Here is a 17,638-nt window from a genome sequence, read left to right as displayed (position 1 = left end):
GTGCAGACATTTTGTTCAGATCTGATTAAATAACCTAATTTCGAATTATAAATGTAAGGTGAGAGTAGAGGTAGACTTAGGTTTTCTCAGATGACCTTGTTAAGGTGTAGGTACAAAGGTAGTGCATTAGCTACATGAATTTAAACAAGTCTCCTTAAATAAAACTTCACTTATTACAGCAGACGTTTTGATGACAGGGCCCAAATACTAGAAAATTTACTTTATTTTGAAATAATTATATTTTGATAAGAAAATATGTGAAAGGAATCTGCATTAATATGACTTTTTGAAGTGTGACAGCATAAAACAGAGAAAATCATCTATTTAAAAAATATATTTATGCATCCATTCGTCAGACAAGAGCAGTGATTTCATATTGAATGGTGTGGCAAACTCAAGGAGCTATATGCTCTTCTCCTTTTCCTCTTTCTTACCGTCTTATCACATCTGATTAATTTCACAGACCCCCGCAGTCAACAGTAGAGAATCTAGACAATCCAGAAGTTGCTCGGATCACTTTTATCTTTGAGACAATGTGCACTGCAGACTGCGAGTTATATTTCTTGGTGGTAAGTCATGCTGTATTTATTTTTGCCGTGAGATTGAATGGATTTGATATGTGCAACTTTATGTAAGGTATGGAGAGGGATAAGCTTAATTTATTGAGGACCTTTGAATGAATTTCAATTTCTTACATTGTGCAAGATCTTGAGGATACTTTTTAGTATAGTATGTTGAAAGTTAATATTTAAGAACTCAGGCAATTGATTTTCAAATAATCTTTGTAGGATGCCATAATACAAGATACAAATACTTATTTTATATCATAAATGTTTTAACACCCTTGGAATACATGGGGAGACATGATTGAGTGGAAGTATGTGAAGACCTGTGTTAAAACCAATTAACCCTTAGATTAGATTCCCTACAGTGTGGAAACAGGCCCTTTGGCCCAACCAATCCACACGGACCCTCCAAAGAGAAACCCACCCAGATCCATTTCCCTCTGTCTAATGTACCTAACACTATGGACAATTTAGCATGGCCAATTCACCTGGCCTGCACGTCTTTGGACTGTGGGGGGAAACCCATGCAGACACTGGGAGAATGTGCAAACTCCACACAGACAATCACCTGAAGCTGGAATTGAACCTGGGACCCTGGTACTGTGAGGCAGCAGTGCTAACCACTATGCCACCTAAGTTAAAGTGTTTATATTAGCTAATTTAACAAAAGGCAAGAAGGACACCATGAATAAATCTGTATGTGAAGATTAGAAATTGGAGGGAAGAAAATTGAGAGAATCTTATGATGAGGTGAGGAGATGGAATTGCTTCCCCTCTTTTTAACACTCGCTTGGTCAGATGCAACAAATACTTTGAATTTGTTTATGGCATACAAGTTTCATACTTAAATTAAAATGTAGTTAACTAGATCAAAATTAAGCAGCCAATTTCTTGAGTGAAAGAAAAATGAATTTTATTACCTTAGAACACAAAAACAGAAAGACAACATCTCCGAACTGGCTGGTTAGGAAAAAAAAGGTAAATAAGATATGTATAAGCACAAGCTGCATCTGCCTGGAATCGTGGATTGTGAGTGAATTTCTCGATTCATATTTTTTAAGAAGGTCAGAGCCCGAAGGTCAGAGCCTCATTCTGTCACAGGTTAGGGCATTCAACATACAATGTAAAAAAATTAAATATAGACAATTATGAGAGCATGTAAACAAAGCTAGTTAAAGTGAATTGGCAAGTTAAGTTTAAGGATAAATGAATAGATACATAGTGGTAAGCATTTAATGGAACATTTCAGAACACAGAGAATAGATACATTCCAACAAGTACAAGAAATTCCAAGTAACGGACCCATCATCTATGTTTGACTAGGATGGTTAAGAACGGTACCAAAAAGCACATTTGTGGAAAGGGTGGTCTGAAGATAGGACCAAATGTCAAAACCAGCAAAGGTAACAAAAAATTAGTATGATGTGGTGATGCTGGAGTTAGGCTGGGGTAGACAAGGTCAGAAGTCACAGGACACCAGGTGATAGTCCATCAATCTTATTTGAAATTACAGGCTTTCAGACCACTGCCCCTTCAGGTGAAGTGAAGAAGGGCATACAGGCACAGAATTTATAGGCAGAGAGATTAATGTGTAGAGACACCAAAAGGTCATACAAATGTTGCGAGTGGAGTATCGAATAATAAGTCTCTGCAGGTGATCAAAAGTGTTAGACGGTTAAGTAAAGTGTCAGTTGCTGAATAGTAAATGTAGGAGATTATCTATAATCCAGGTAATTGAAGCAGAGAGATAATTACAAAAAATTAAAAATAAGATGTTGCTGGAGACAAATAGCTGGAATAACATGACAGATATAAGAGTCTCATGACAAGGGTCTAACCAAGTAACAAGTAAATTAATAAGAAAGGAAAAATAGAGCACAAGAGAAAATTAGCCTGAAATATAAAAACAGATAGTAAGAGTTTCTATAATTTTATTTAAAGAAAAGTTAATAAAGTGAGCATTAGTCCGATAGAAAGCGAGTCTGGAAAATTAATCCTTGAAAATAAGGAGGTAGCAGATCAATTGAACAGGTATTTTGCATTGGTCTTTAATATAGAGGATACAAATAACATCCCAGAAGTAGCAATAATTCAGGAAATAGAAAGGAGGTAGGAATTTAGGAAAATCACAATCACCAGGGAAGTGATATTGAACAAATTTTTGGATCTGCGGGCAGACAAGTGCCTGGACTTCATCCTAAAGTCTTAAAAAAGATAGTTGATGCATTTGTTTTAATTTTCCAAACCTCTCTCGATCTAGGGATAGTCCCATTAGATTGGAAGATAACAAAATGTAGCTCCATCATTCAAAAGAGGAGGGAGACAGAGGGCAAGAATCTTCAGGCTGCCAAAGGGAAAATAGAAGAAGCTATTATTAAAGAAATTAGAGCTGGACATTTACATAAGTTCAGGGTATTCAGGCAGAGTCCATATTGTTTTATGTAAGGGAAATCATGTTGCCCAATCTGTTGGAATTATTTCAAGTGACAACACATGCTGTGGAAAAGAGAAACAGGTGGATGCACTGTATGTGGATTTCCAAAAGGTATTTAAGAAAATGCCACATCAAGGCTTGTTGCTCAGAAAGCTTATGGTGTATGATAGAATGACATGAATAGAAGATTCATCGGCTAAAAGAAAGCAGAAAGTTGGCATAAATGGATTTTTAATGTTTGCAAAATGTGTACTTGGAAAAATGAGTAGTCTGCCACTGGATCAGTCAACTGGGACGTCAACTGTTTATAATTTAAACAAATTACTTGAATGAAGGGACGTAAGGGTTGGTTGGCAAATGCTCTGTTGACACAAAATCAGTAGGAAAGTAACTTGTAAAGAGGATGTAAGAAAGCTACAAAGAGTTAGATTGGTTAAATGAATGTGCATGAGTGTGAAATTGTCCATTTTGGTAGGAATTATTCAACAAAAATTTCCTAATGGCAAGAGATTGAGGAGCTCTGAGATGCAGAGAGATCTTGATGTCCTTATGTTAGTATGGAAGAATAACAAGTAATTGGGAAAGCTATAGAAAGTTATAATTTATCATTTCCCCATTATGAGGAACTGAACACAAAAGTAGGGAGGTTGACTTAAGGGGCAGCATGGTGTCTCAGTGATTAGCACTGCTGCCTCAGCACCAGGGATCTGGTGCCACCTTCGGGTGACTGTTTGTGTGGAGTTTGTACTTTGTCTTCGTGTCTGCTTGAGTTTCCTCCATGTGCTGCAGTTTCCTCCCATAGTCCAAAGATGTGCCGGTTAGGTGGACTGGCCATGCTGAATTGCCCAGGGTGTCGAGGGATGCACAGGCTAGATGGATTAGCCCCATGGAAATGCAGCGTTACAGGGATTGGGTGTGTCTGGGTGGGATGCTCATTTGGAGGGTCAGTATGAACCCAATGGGCCAAATGGCCTGCTTGCACTCTGTAGGGATTCTTTGACTTAAGTTATATAATACTGCTGAGACCATATGTGGAGTATTGTATATGGTATTTATGGAAGGATATATTGTTTTGGAAGCAGTTCAAAGAAGGTTTACTAATATTGGCAATGAGTGGATTGTCTTATGAGTAAGGGTGGTCAGGCTAGGCTTGTATCTACTGGAGTTTAGAAGAGTAAGAGGTAACTTGTTTGAACCATATAAGATCCTGACAGGTCTTGACATGGGAGATATTGAAGCATGTTTCCTCTGATGGAAAAATGAAGAACTAAGGGGTCATTAGTCAAAAATCAGGGATTGCCATTTAAAAAAGAGACCAACTCTTAGTAGGTTGGGAATCTTTTGAAATCTCTTCCCAAGAAGATTGTGGAATATTTTTAGTGAATATTTTTAACGCAGATAGATAGATTTTTGTTAAACAAGAGGCTAAAAGGTAATCAGGTATATGCAAGAATATAGATTTGAGGTAAAAATCAGATCAGCCATGATCTTATTGGTTCACTTAAACCCACCTCACTACTCTGCACCCCCCACCCCCTTTATCTGAAGCTCTCCTTACATCCACCCCCAGTCCTGAAGAAGAGTTACACCCAAAACGTTGACTTCTCTACCCCTGATGCTGGCTGGCTTGCTGTGTTCTTCCAGCCTCCTGCTTGTCTACCATGACGTTATTGTGTGGCAAAGCAAGCTTGAGGAGTTGATTGAACCACTCTGAATCTGTATTTGTAATTTTATACACTCCAGTCTTACCTTAGATCTAATCTAATCTAATCTTTAACTTTAACATCTATTGAGGTGTCCACGCCGCCAGTGCAAATATATTCCTTTGTGTGGAGGCATGGCAAGTTACTTTTCTTTAAGACAGACCGATGGTACTTAGTAGTCAAGAGTGTGGTGCTGGAAAAGCACCAGCAGGTCAGGCAGCATCCAAGGAGCAGGAAAATTGATGTTTTGGGTACACAGACATGAGCTTAGACATGCTTTTACTCCCTAAAACAAAATGTGAACAAGCAGTGCTATAACACAAAGCAGGACAAAGGGAGACCATGGACCACAGCAATGAATATTTATTACACTTTGGATCATGGGACAATTCAGCCAAATGGAACAGCTTTTTTGGAGTTTTTCTTCGTGTTGCAATCCTAAAATAATCTGCAAATATTTCAGGGACCTACTAGAGAAAATACAAGATCAGTGGAAGTCTGGAATGGCTCCAGGGAAAAGCAGTCCTACACATATGTGATTGAAAGAAATACATCACTTGTTTTTATGTGGGCATTCCAGCGCACTGCTTCATTTGAACAGGTATACCTTTACAGAGCAATGACTACTACATTTTCTACACAATTTCATTTTTATGATATATTAATAATTAATATTATGTTGGATCTGATATATTAATAATTGCATTTTCTTATACATGCTGCATCCAATGTGTAGAAATTAAGTTGTGAGGTTTTTAGTAGATCAGTTTTCAGTACATCACTAAGGACGTAAAGAAGGGAACTAGCCTATGTTCCAGTTTCCTCAGGCTTTGGTTGATTATCCTGCATTCTAATTGTCTTCTGCCAGATCAACTGACATATGCTGATAAGATTCTCAGAAATTTCAGCATAAATTGGCGTCGGTAGAAATTGGTATAAATTTTGACCTAAGTTATCTCAAGGAAAATTCCAGCCCATAGGTTCTACCTGTTTTAGGACTCTTGTCATCCTCTTGGTAACTTACTTTCAAGCATGAGAAATAAACCATGCTACTGATTTTTTCAATGAAACCATGAGCTGAATTTTGTGTCGAATGAGTGGATGCCCTGGATAGATGCCAACACAGGTAACTTCACAGTGATGTAATAACTGTGGTGATGTTAATTATGGCAAGGCAACATTTGCACCCTTATCTAGGAAGACGTCCTTATGAGAAAACCAGCCACTTGGATTCGATTAGATTACATTACAGTGTGGAAACAGGCCCTTCAGCCCAACAAGTCCACACCGACCTGCAACCCACCCATACCCCTACATTTACCCCTTACCTAACACTATGGGCAATTTAGCATGGCCAATTCACCTGACCTGCACATCTTTTGGACTGTGGGAGGAAACCGGAGCACCCGGAGGAAACCCGCAGACACGGGGAGAACGTGCAAACTCCACACAGTTAGTCGCCTGAGGCGAGAATTGAACCTGGGTCTCTGGCACTGTGAGGCAGCAGTGCTAACCACTGTGCCACCATGCCGCCCACAGATGTTGGCAACTATTTGGTCTCAGGAGTAGCAATGGCCATAATGACCATTGTTAGAACTGCAGCCAGTTCCCCAAGAATGTTCAATGCTAGAGCCAGAGGCAAGGTAAGTGGGAGAAGTAATCCCCAACTTCTACAAGATCCAAGAAAGTGGTAATGGTCAGGCCTATTTGTTTCCAGTTGCATTCCTGTCTGGCAAGCTTATAATATCAGCATGATCCCTTTTAAAAACTGACATTGTTCAATATCAGATTTTTATTTCGAGGATTAGATTTTTATTTAGAATGAATAAGATTTACATTTATTCTTAATAAACCTTTTTTGGACATGAGTCCTTACTAACTCTACAAATGATTCTGGCAGAAAATATAGGATAACAAGCTATTCAATTTATTAATGTCTCCACTGATCTCAGCAGCTGAAACGTACATGGGATGAAAGAAGGGACATTTTGTGAATCTTCCAGGGTCAAAAAGTAGGGACAAATTTTCTTGATTTTCTTTTTGTTCTCACATTTTTACTAAACCATTTCAAAATCAGTATCTCAGATACAGATATATGCAGGGCAATTTAACTTTGCCTGTTGATTAAAATAGCCAGGGATATTTAAGCACTGATGAATAACTGGATTGGCGAAATAGTGGAAGACAGAGAGTTGGGATAAAGGGCGCATGTTCAGGATTGCAACCTGTAATTAGTGGAGTGGCACATGGATCGGTGCTGGGGTGGCAATTACTTACAATACATATTAATAACTTGGATGACAGAAGTAGATATACTGTAACCAAGTTTGCGGATAACAGAAAAATAAATGGGAAAAGATGAAACAAGGAGTCTAATGAGGGAGAAAGATAGAAATCTTAGAAATTTTAACACAATGAAATACATTTTGGATATACAGTTGGTTATCAAATATCTGGAGCAAGAGGAAATAACTAACTTCAGCTGCTGTATCATTTACTGCCCATCTCACATCACAATGAATGGTACCTCAATATATGTGAAATATTACATCAAATATATTCAGATTTTGTAAGTGACCAGATGCACGGCAGCATAAATGTGAGTGTATTAATTTTATTGCCCTCATGTGCTAAGCTGAGAGGTGGGAGCTGCTGTTTAATCAGGTGGAAGGTAGTACAGTTTGGAAACTATGCCACTTTTCCGGCTCCCCCTGATTAAGCCTGGGCTCAAGAACAGTGTTACCCTCTGGAAGTGGCCTTATCTCAATGCTGCTCTTTGAATATATGGCCATGCCATGGTCAACACACCAAGTAAACATTAGTGAGTTTCCCTACAGTTAGCTGAGGGATGCAGGACGCTTCTGTTTGTTCAGTCCATGCCCAGTGAAGATACCCAACAGAGGCATAGAAAAGGCTTGTATTTTCCCTACATCCTATGGCCCTGTTCCCCTCTTTACCTCACTCCTGAACCTGTTGCCCTTATCTTCACTTCAAACTCTGCTGTCAGACCTTCAGCTTGGGACTATAGTCGTACCAGCTGAGGCCACGACTCCCAGGGCACTTCCCCCTCGCAGAGAAAGAAAATTCATCCTGAGCATTATGAAGGGTAAAATGAGACTTTTATGTATCTTTTTGAACAGATGGACAGTGTCATGAAGTTTCTACACAGCAACAAATTGTCCATTTTTTAAATGTATCATTACTGCATATTTAAGTTATAGCCTCTATGTTTCAGAGTCGAGTGTATTCATCTGATGTTGCCAAAATTTACTCTATCAACGTGACCAATGTAATAGGAGGCATATCATCGTATTGTGGACCATGTGCACTGGAATCGACCTCCTCAGGATCTTCTTGTGTGTCATGTTCACCAGGCCAGTACATAGACAAGGAGTCCAGTAAATGCCAAGCATGTCCACCAAGTACACACCTCAAAGCTCATCATCATTACGGAAAAGAATCTTGTATCCCATGTGGACACGGCACCCAAAATAATTTGGTAATCATTATTACTTACATTCCTGGATTAAAATAAGTGGGGCATCATTGCTATGAGTATGATTATACTCATGGACATTTTGGTGCAGCATTGTGTAAGACAACTCTAGACTGCCATAACCCAAATGACAGAAAACATCTCCGCTGTTAACATCAGAATGCACAGTTTTGTGCTGCAGAGTCAGGTCCTTTTGGAAATGTGTTTTCAATTCTGACACAGCACTCACACAGAAATTACAGAAGGGGATAAGTAATGTGTTTTATCCAGTGAGATACTGGCACCAATCAGATTTGGAGATTGAGGTTTACCCTCCGCTCACACATTTAGTGTTCAATTATGAGGTCAGATAACCTAAACATTAGTAATCTTTTTACAAATTGTGTCAGATATATACAAGTACTTGGATGAAATAACTTAAAGTTACTCAATTTCATTTGACCTTAGTATTTATGCTGAAAAATTAAATTGAAACCTGTGGATCCTTCTATAGGAGCACCTTAATTTTATTGCTCACTTCTTACTTTTTTTCCATAGTCTGCAGTGGCTAATTTTCAAAGAGGAATCCCAAATAATTCTCTTTCCTAGTTACATTCCTCTGTAATAGTGGTTCCAGGCGTAAGTACACTCCCAGTGGACAGTACATTGGTGTATTGAGTTCTGTAACTTGGAGTGCTGGAACATCTTCTACCCGCCAGACTGAGAGTGAAGTGATACACATTCCGGAGGTGGGAGGGAGAGCAGCATTTAGATATTTATTCATGTCTCAAAGTGGCGTGAATAGGTGCCCACAGTTGGTTACATGTCTTCACCATTGGAGAAAGCATCAGGGATCCTGTTGGGAACATGAGGTGACTTTGGAATTCAGAGTGAGACAAAAGTAAATAAGCTTTTAAATGTGATCATTTAATATTTTTATCCAATGTATTATGTGTACAATAATTCTTGAAGATCAATAGTTATTCAATAGTTGATTATATAAGGACCAAAATATGAAGTAATAATTGCTGAAGTAATGTAGTTATACTGCCGGGTACTTACAAATTCAATATGTAAATATGTTCAAAGGTGAATCTCTTTGGCTGAAGTGACTAACTGAGAAAATTAAATGAATTAAGAGAGAATGACTAGATAATACCTGCTGAGTGTTTGAACAGCCTGAAGATTTCAAGAGATCAGAAAGACTGAGCAAAATAGGGCATGCTTTGAAGTTTGGGATAAGAGGAGATAGGGGTCTGCAATGAGTCAGGATAAATCTGTGGAGATTTTAGCAGAAGGAAAAAGATGTGTTATTATGCGTTTGGAGAAAAATGATAGGAAAGCTCAGAGGGGAAAAATAGAATTTGCAGTATAATACCGTTTCACATCCTAAAGGATGTATTCAAGTGTTTCTAATTGAAAGAATAACATTTGAACTGTAGTTCGTCTTGCCTGTGTTAATTGATATTGTTAAAGATTCCCCCTCTTCGGGCATTGTGCACCTTCCCTTCAAACCTGTCGTTGTCATTTCCCTCCGTAAAAACTCATATCTGGCTCTTCTCTCCTTAGAGCAAAGGCCTATTTTCATCCTCCTTTTCGTCTCCAAAATCCTTGCATTTGTTGGTGCCTCCAAAATCTGTCTCTAGTTTTCCTGCAAATCCATGTTTGTACTTTGTATGCAGAGAAAGTTGTACAATATTTTTATATCTCTAGTGACCAGAAGTACAGAGGAAGTAGTACGAGTGGTGAATACAGCTATTGCGTATCAAACTGCAACATCCCTTTTATCATACATAGTTCCGACAATAAAATATGTTTTGCTTAAACTTCTGTAAATATCAAAATCAAACGATATGAAATGAATAGGCTGGGGCTATTTTCCCTGGAGCATCAGAGAGACATGGTTAGGATAAATAGATAAGGTGTTTTCTCTAGGGTGGAGGAGTCCAGAACTAGACAGCATAGGTTCAGGGTGAGAGGGGAAAGATATAAAAGGGACCTAAGGGGCAACTTTTTCACAAAGAGGGTGGTGCATGTATGGAATGATCTACCTGTGGAAGTGGTGGAGGCTGGTACAATTACAGCATTTGAAAGGCATCTGGATAGGTATATGAATAGGAAGGGTTTAGAGGGATATGGGACAAGTGCTGGCAAATGGGACTAGATTAGGTTAGGATATCTGGTCAACATGGACGAGATGGACCGAAGAGTCTGTTTCTGTGCTGTACAACTGAGACAGCATGGAGTGACAAAGGGGAAATCGTGCTTCACTAACCTTTTGGAATTTTTTGAGCATGTAACTATGAAGATGGACAAGGGAGAGTCAGTAGATATGGTGTACCCCCTGGACTTTAAGAAAACCTTTGATCAGGTCCCACATAGGATATTAGTGAGCAAAATTAGGGCACATGGTATTGGGGCAAGGTACTGACTTGGATTGAAAATTGGCTAGCTGACATGAAGCAAAGAGTAGTGATCAACAGGTCCCTTTCAGAATGGCAGGTGGTGACCAGTGGGACACCACAAGGTTTGGTGCTGGGACCGCAGCTGCTTACAATATACATAAATGATACAGATGAAGGCATTAACAGTAATATTATCAAATTTGCTGATGACACAAAGCTGGGTGGCAGGGTGAAATGTGAGGAGGAGTAAATCTTTCTGTTGCCTCTTCAAAATATTCCAGCAAGTTAGTTAAACATAATGTCTGTTTTGAAATTCATGCCCTCTCTTCCTAATAAAACCCACCTTTTCCATGTAACTACTAAATAATCCCAAAGAATTGTATCCAGAAACATCCCCACCACTGAAGCTAAACTGACTGGTTTGCAATTGCTGGACTTATTATTGTAAAATTTGTTGAACAAAGCTGTAATCTTGGCACTTTTCTTCAACTCCTTAGGTGCATCACATCTGGTCCTGGATAACTTTAAGTATAACAGTCTATCCAAATCTTCTGCCCATCAGTTTTGAACCCTTCTAGTGACTGAGAACTGTCCTTTGTCACCATGGTCTGTGGCTCCATTTCTCTCTTTGGTGAAGACAGATGCAAGTTATTCATTCAGAACCATAGCAAAGCCTCTTGTCCCATTTTGTTTGGCTCCTAATCAGTCCTACCCCTTTTGCCACCTTTTTACTACTTACACAGCTTTTTGTTGGCTGGCAGACTTTTCTCATAATTCCTTTTTGTGTCACTTATTTGTTTTTACACCTCCCATCATAGTCCACAATATGCCTCCTGGTTCTCAATTTTGTTTTCTATCTGATTTGTGTCATAATCTCGTTGTACTGTCCCTTTACCTAACTTGACTCCATTTAGGTAGTAATCTGCCTTCCTGTTCTCGCCACCAAAGTGGATAACCATACATTTATCCACATTAAACTGCATCTGCCATGCATCTGTCCACTCACCTAACCCATTCAGGTCACCCTGTAATCTCCTAACATCCTCATCACATTTCACCCTACCACCCAGCTTTGTATCATCAGCAAATTTGCTAATGTTACTATTAATACCATCTTCTATATCATAAATATATATTGTAAAAAGCTGCGGTCCTAGCACTGATCCCTGCGGTACCCCACTGGTCACTGTCTGCCATTCCGAAAGGGAGCCATTTATCACTACACATTGTTTCCTGTCAGCCAACCAGTTTCAATCCAAGTCAGTACTTTGCCCCCAATACCATGCGCCCTAATTTTGCTCACCAACCTCCTATGTGGGACTTTATCAAAGGCTTTCTGAAAGTCCAGGTACACTACACCCACTGGATCTCCCTTGCCCATCTTCAGAGTTACATCCTCAAAAAATTCCAGAAGATTAGTCAAGCATGATTTCCCCTTCATAAATCCATGCTGACTCTGACCTATCCTTTTACTGCTATCCAGATGTGTCGTAATTTCATCCTTTATAATTGACTCCAGCATCTTTCCCACCAGTGAGGTCAAAATGTGTTGCTGGAAAAGCACAGCAGTTCAGGCAGCATCCAAGGAGCAGGAGAATCGACATTTCGGGCATGAGCCCTTCTTCAGGAAGTTTCCTGAAGAAGGGCTCATGTCCGAAACGTCGATTCTCCTGCTCCTTGGATGCTGCCTGACCTGCTGCGCTTTTCCAGCAACACATTTTCAGCTCTGATCTCCAGCATCTGCAGTCTTCACTTTCACCACTGAGGTCAGACTAACTGGTCTATAATTTCCTGCTTTCTCTCTCGCTCCTTTCTTAAAAAGTGGTACAACATTAGCCACCCTACAATCCGCAGGAACTGGTCCTGAATCTATCGAACTCTGGAAAATAATGACCAACGCATCCATGATTTCTAGAGCTACCTCCTTCAGTATCCTGGGATGTAGACCATCAGGCCCCGGGGACTTATCAACCTTCAGACCTAGCTGTCTCTCCAACACCAATTCCTGGCAAATATGAATTCCCTTCAGTTCAGGTCCTTCAGCCACTGTTACCTCTGGGTGTTTGCTTGAGTCTTTCCCAGTGAACACAGATCTGAAGTACCAATTCAACTCTTCTGCCATTTCTTTGTGGTACCTCTTAACTGTCTGTGGGGGGAAGGTGTCTTTGTCTGATGGAGACCACATAGAAAGCAAAAGAGACAGACAAAGAATTCCTCCACCAAGATGAGTTTTCTGAAGAAGTAACAAAGAGAATTGATGAGGGCAGAGCGGTAGACGTGATCTATATGGACTTCAGTAAGGCTTATGACAAGGTTCCCCATGAGACACTGGTTAGCAAGATTAGATCTCATGGAATACAGGGAGAACTAGCCACTTGGATACAGAACTGGCTGAAAGATAGAAGACAGAGGGTTGTGGTGGAGCGTTGTTTTTCAGATTGGAGGCCTATGATGAGTGGAGTGCCACAAGGATTGATGCTGGGTCCACTACTTTTCATTATTTATATAAATGATTTGGATGTGAACATAAGAGGTATAGTTAGAAAGTTTGTAGATGGCACCAAAATTGGAGGTATAGCGGACAGCAAAGAAGGTCACCTCAGATGACAACGGGATCTTGACCAGATGAGCCAATGGGCTGAGAATTGGCAGATGGAGTTTAATTCAGATAAATGCGAGGTGCTGCATTTTGTGAAAGCATATCTTAGCAGGACTTATACACTTAATGGTAAGGTCCTAGGGAGTGTTGCTGAACAAAGAGACCTTGGAGTGGAGGTTCATAATTCCTTGAAAGTAGAGCCACAGATGGATAGGATAGTGAAGAAGGCGTTTGGTATGCTTTCCTTTATTGGTCAGAGTTTTGAGTACAGAAGTTGGGAGGTCATGTTGTGGCTGTACAGGACACTGGTTAGGCCACTTTTGAATATTGTGTGCAACTCTGGTCTCATTCCTATCGGAGCGATGTTGTGAAACTTGTAAGGGTTCAGAAAAGATTTACAAGGATGTTGCCAGGGTTGGAGGATTTGTGTTATAGGGAGAGGTTGAAATAGGCTAGGGCTGTTTTCCCTGGAGCATCGGAGGCTGAGGGGTGACCTAATAGAGGTTTACAAAATCATGAGGGACATGGATAGGATAAATAGACAAGGTCTTTTCCCTGAGGTGGGGGAGTCCAGAACTAGCGGGCATAGGTTTAGGGAGAGAAGGGAAAGATAAAAAAGAGACCTAAGGGGCAACCTTTTCACGCAGAGGGTGGTACGTGTATGGAATGAGCTGCCAGAGGAAGTGGTGGAGGCTAGTACAATTGCAACATTTAATAGGCATCTGGATGGGTATATGAATAGGAAGGGTTTGCAGGGATATGGGCCTTGTGCTGGCAGGTGGGACTAGATTGGGTTGAGATATCTGGTCGGCGTGGACGGGTTGTTTCTGTGCTGTACATCTCTATGACTCTATGACTCCATTGACCTGCAGGGTTAATCCAATATAAATACTCAATTTTCTGGGTTTGAGCTTAAATTGCTGTTAATGTTTGTAAAGACTTGATAGCAATAAAATAAAGACTCCTTGCTTTATGATCTTTAGGCTTACAATGTGCTTAAACCTTGCAAGTTACATTTGCAACCTATTATTTGATTTAGTTTTAAAACAGCTCTCTCCCAACTACACTCTTGACTCCCTGCCCACTCCCTCCCACCAGCTCTTGTACCCCCTGGCTCCCTCATCCCACCAACATGGGAAACAGCATTTGATTGACATAGAGTCATAGAGATGTACAGCATGGAAACAGACCCTTCGGTCCAACCCGTCCATGCCAACCAGATATCCCAAGCCAATCTAGTCCCACCTGCCAGCACCCGGCCCATATCCCTCCAACCCCTTCCTATTCATATAACCATCCAAAAGCCTCTTAAATGTTACAATTGTACCAGCTCAGTTAATATAGTTACTGGAAGAAGAGCATGGGAATTCTCTTCTGATTCTTGTCAAATATGCTTCAATCCATAGCTCAAAAGCAGATTATTTTGCCAATTGATTAGATTAATTTATGGGAAACTTGTCTCCTTTTGCACTAACTGCTCTATTTGTCTATATAACAACTTGATCACAATTTAGAAGTAATCCATTGATTGTGAAGATTTATTGAAGAAACTCTTTCAAGACATCTTCGGTAAAATTGTAGGAACAAATTACTGCAGATGCTGGAATCTGAACTGAAAACAAAAGATGCTGGTGATCACAGCAGGCCAGGCAGCATTCATTGAGAGTCTTCAGCTCTGATGAAGAGTCATCTGGACTCAAAATGTTCACTTGTTTTCTCTCCATGGATGCTGCCTGACCTCCTTTGATTTCCAGCACTTTTTATTTTAAATAAAATTGATTTGTTTGAAAGCTCTCCAAGTTGATTGTTTGTGTGTGCATTTCTTTTTCAGAACCACACACTCTGTTACAACAATTGCACATTTATAATCCACAAACAGCATTGGACATGGCACTATGACTTCAGTCTTCTCAATGAATCCACGTCGATTACAAAGGGCCCTCGTTTCACTCCAAAAGGAGTGCGATACTTTCACCATTTCAACATTGGCCTCTGTGGAAATCAGGTAGAGATGAAGACTTCTTGATACTAATAAGGATTCAACACCTTCATGTACACAAAACGATTAACCACTCTTCTGGAATTAAATGTTTACACTTTTTATTTCCATAAGGGAAGGAAATTGGCCTCTTGTGTGGATAATGTAACAGGTGAAGGTGTAATTGATAATGATGAAGGCTTTGCCAGAGCTGTCACATCCTATATCTGCCAATCTACACTTGTTCCATCAGATGTGACAGGATTTAGGACAATTATGTCAGCCCATCCCATCAATTTAGCGGATCACTTGATTGGTGAGTGTTTTTTTTTTAAACAGAATGCATGGATAAAAGACATGTACATGTAAACATCATGCTGGAATGGATGTAAATAGAAATCTTTGCCAATTATTATAGTGAGCTATTGTCTCAAACTAGAGGTGAAACAAAAGGTAACAATGAGCTGTAACTATGTTGAGACATGCAGGAGAAGAGTAAAGATGTGGCTGGTTAAAGTGAATGGGCTTGGCTTTCATCTGTTATATTATTATATACTGGAGAAGCATCATATTTTTATAAATTCTAACCTGTAAATTACAATCTGCAGATGCTACCATATGAAAATATTGACACATATTGCTGCTAGATAATGAAATGCTGTTTACCAAGAAGTGAATACCTTTTTAAATCTCAATTCAACTACTATAAAAATTGAAATAATTGGTTAAGTCTGCATCAGCTTTTATTGATACTGAAATTTTTATTCTAGTTCTTTCTTGAACTAACATTCCTACAGCTGATTATCAGAGTTTAAATAATCAAAATATTAAACTGCAAATATTATCTACCTCTCACAACATCCAAATGCTGAACATTAGCCAACTACTGTGTGAAGTGCAAATGAAGAACATTTCTGATTCTATTTCTGTTCTCGTAAATAATATATCATAAAACAAATATAAAAATTGTCTTATGAACAGCCATTTCTTGTCAAATAATCATATGTTTAGTGTTTTTAATCATATTAAAGAAAATTTCATTCATTGATAAATGCTGTGGCTGACAAATTAATCCCATTAAGACAACAATATCTGGTTCTAAACTGAACAATTTCTTAAAAGTTTTCTTTTTTCTTTCCAGGAGTGACCACTCAAACCACACTGGATAATATCACTGCTGACCCTGGTCTGTTTCCTATTGAGAAAGACAGAACACTACCCGATATAATCTTTTTTTATAGGTACGTGACTTGGGCTTCATTGCTGAAAAGAATTGTTAAATTCCTGAATTTCATGGAAATACTGGGAATGAAATTGGATTTCATTGCACCCATTTTCTGGTGAGTGCAATGTCGTTCCATTTTAGTGCCAATCTCCCATGTTTGAAAGTGTCTGATTGCCCCTATTTGTTCAGGCACTGCTGCGTTATCCCTCCTTCACAATGATCTAAATTGTTCAAGTCCCTTGAATTTGAGAGAAAATGGCCCATTGCCCAATTTAGGTCCCAAGCCAGAGATTACTTTTGCCTGAAAGCAATAGGCCTTGAGCTAATGTGTTCAACATTACCTGATTTATATACATGCTGACTGGTAGTCTTTAAAATGTCAGTTGGAGGTTATCACCATAAAGAGATTTACTTCCATAAATAGACATCTTAGTGTGGAGCCAAGAGGAACCATAGTACTGGCCATGACTCATGCAGTTGAGCAAGACTTACCTTGTTTTGCGGATGTACAAAGTCAGGCACAATCACTTTGGTTGTTTAATGTGCTTCCAGATGAAAAAGAACAAACAGTTTAATTAGAATTCTTGGAACAGGTACCAACAAGTATGTGAGACGAGTTAGGGACAGTCACTATGCCTTCCCCTGGAAGAAAAAAGTGAACATTGGTTAGTTGTTACCATTTGGAAACAGTCAACACTTGGTTGTGATCAGTGAGCTATTATTGGTTGGAAGGCATCAAAACTGACTGGCTGTCTGTGGCCAAAAATCCATTTTCACTTTTTGTAATCATCCTGGTTGAATAACAACTTGCATGAAAGGTATTCAGCGAACTCACTTCAAAAGAATGATTGCCTTGTATGCAGTCATGAAAAACTGGTTAAGAAGCTGAAAGAAGCATTAACAGAAGCTGTTTAAAAAAATCAAGCCTTTACTGGGAAAACGCAACTAAATAAAATATTAAGTAATCATAAAAAAAACCCATTTGCTTCACAAAATTTACAAACAATACAACTCATCTCCAGTAAACATTTCATGCTGCAATTTTGTATTTTGTTGGTCATACAGATTTTTCTGTACTTTCTCTGCCACATTCTCTGCATTTAGATTCTGGGTGCTGCAGAGGAGGGAAACAGGTCATTAAACAAGGTTGCACTGAATTTGTCCATTCAAAGCAAAAAAGGTGTTCCAATAAATTTACAGAACAATCTCAATTGAGCATTAGCAAACCAGCTAAATAGAAATAAATCTTTTTC

At 39.3% G+C, this 17,638-nt stretch overlaps 1 protein-coding gene across 2 annotated transcripts in view; it reads left to right on the top strand.

Moving 5' to 3' along the window:
• Positions 1-17,638, top strand: part of elapor1 (endosome-lysosome associated apoptosis and autophagy regulator 1) — a 133,153-nt gene that overhangs the window by 83,407 nt on the left and 32,108 nt on the right. For both annotated transcript variants that reach the window (XM_072563591.1, XM_072563592.1), the window contains 6 exons: positions 464-569; positions 5,167-5,304; positions 7,939-8,202; positions 15,014-15,187; positions 15,296-15,476; positions 16,302-16,401. In XM_072563591.1, coding sequence (XP_072419692.1) covers positions 464-569; positions 5,167-5,304; positions 7,939-8,202; positions 15,014-15,187; positions 15,296-15,476; positions 16,302-16,401 — 963 coding nt within the window. The remainder of the gene's footprint in view (positions 1-463; positions 570-5,166; positions 5,305-7,938; positions 8,203-15,013; positions 15,188-15,295; positions 15,477-16,301; positions 16,402-17,638) is intronic.

Source organism: Chiloscyllium punctatum, chromosome 45, assembly GCF_047496795.1.
Source record: "Chiloscyllium punctatum isolate Juve2018m chromosome 45, sChiPun1.3, whole genome shotgun sequence".
In the NCBI taxonomy this organism is placed as follows: domain Eukaryota; kingdom Metazoa; phylum Chordata; class Chondrichthyes; order Orectolobiformes; family Hemiscylliidae; genus Chiloscyllium; species Chiloscyllium punctatum.
Note: the sequence above shows the minus strand (reverse complement) of the source record. Positions and strands in the feature narration are given on the sequence as shown.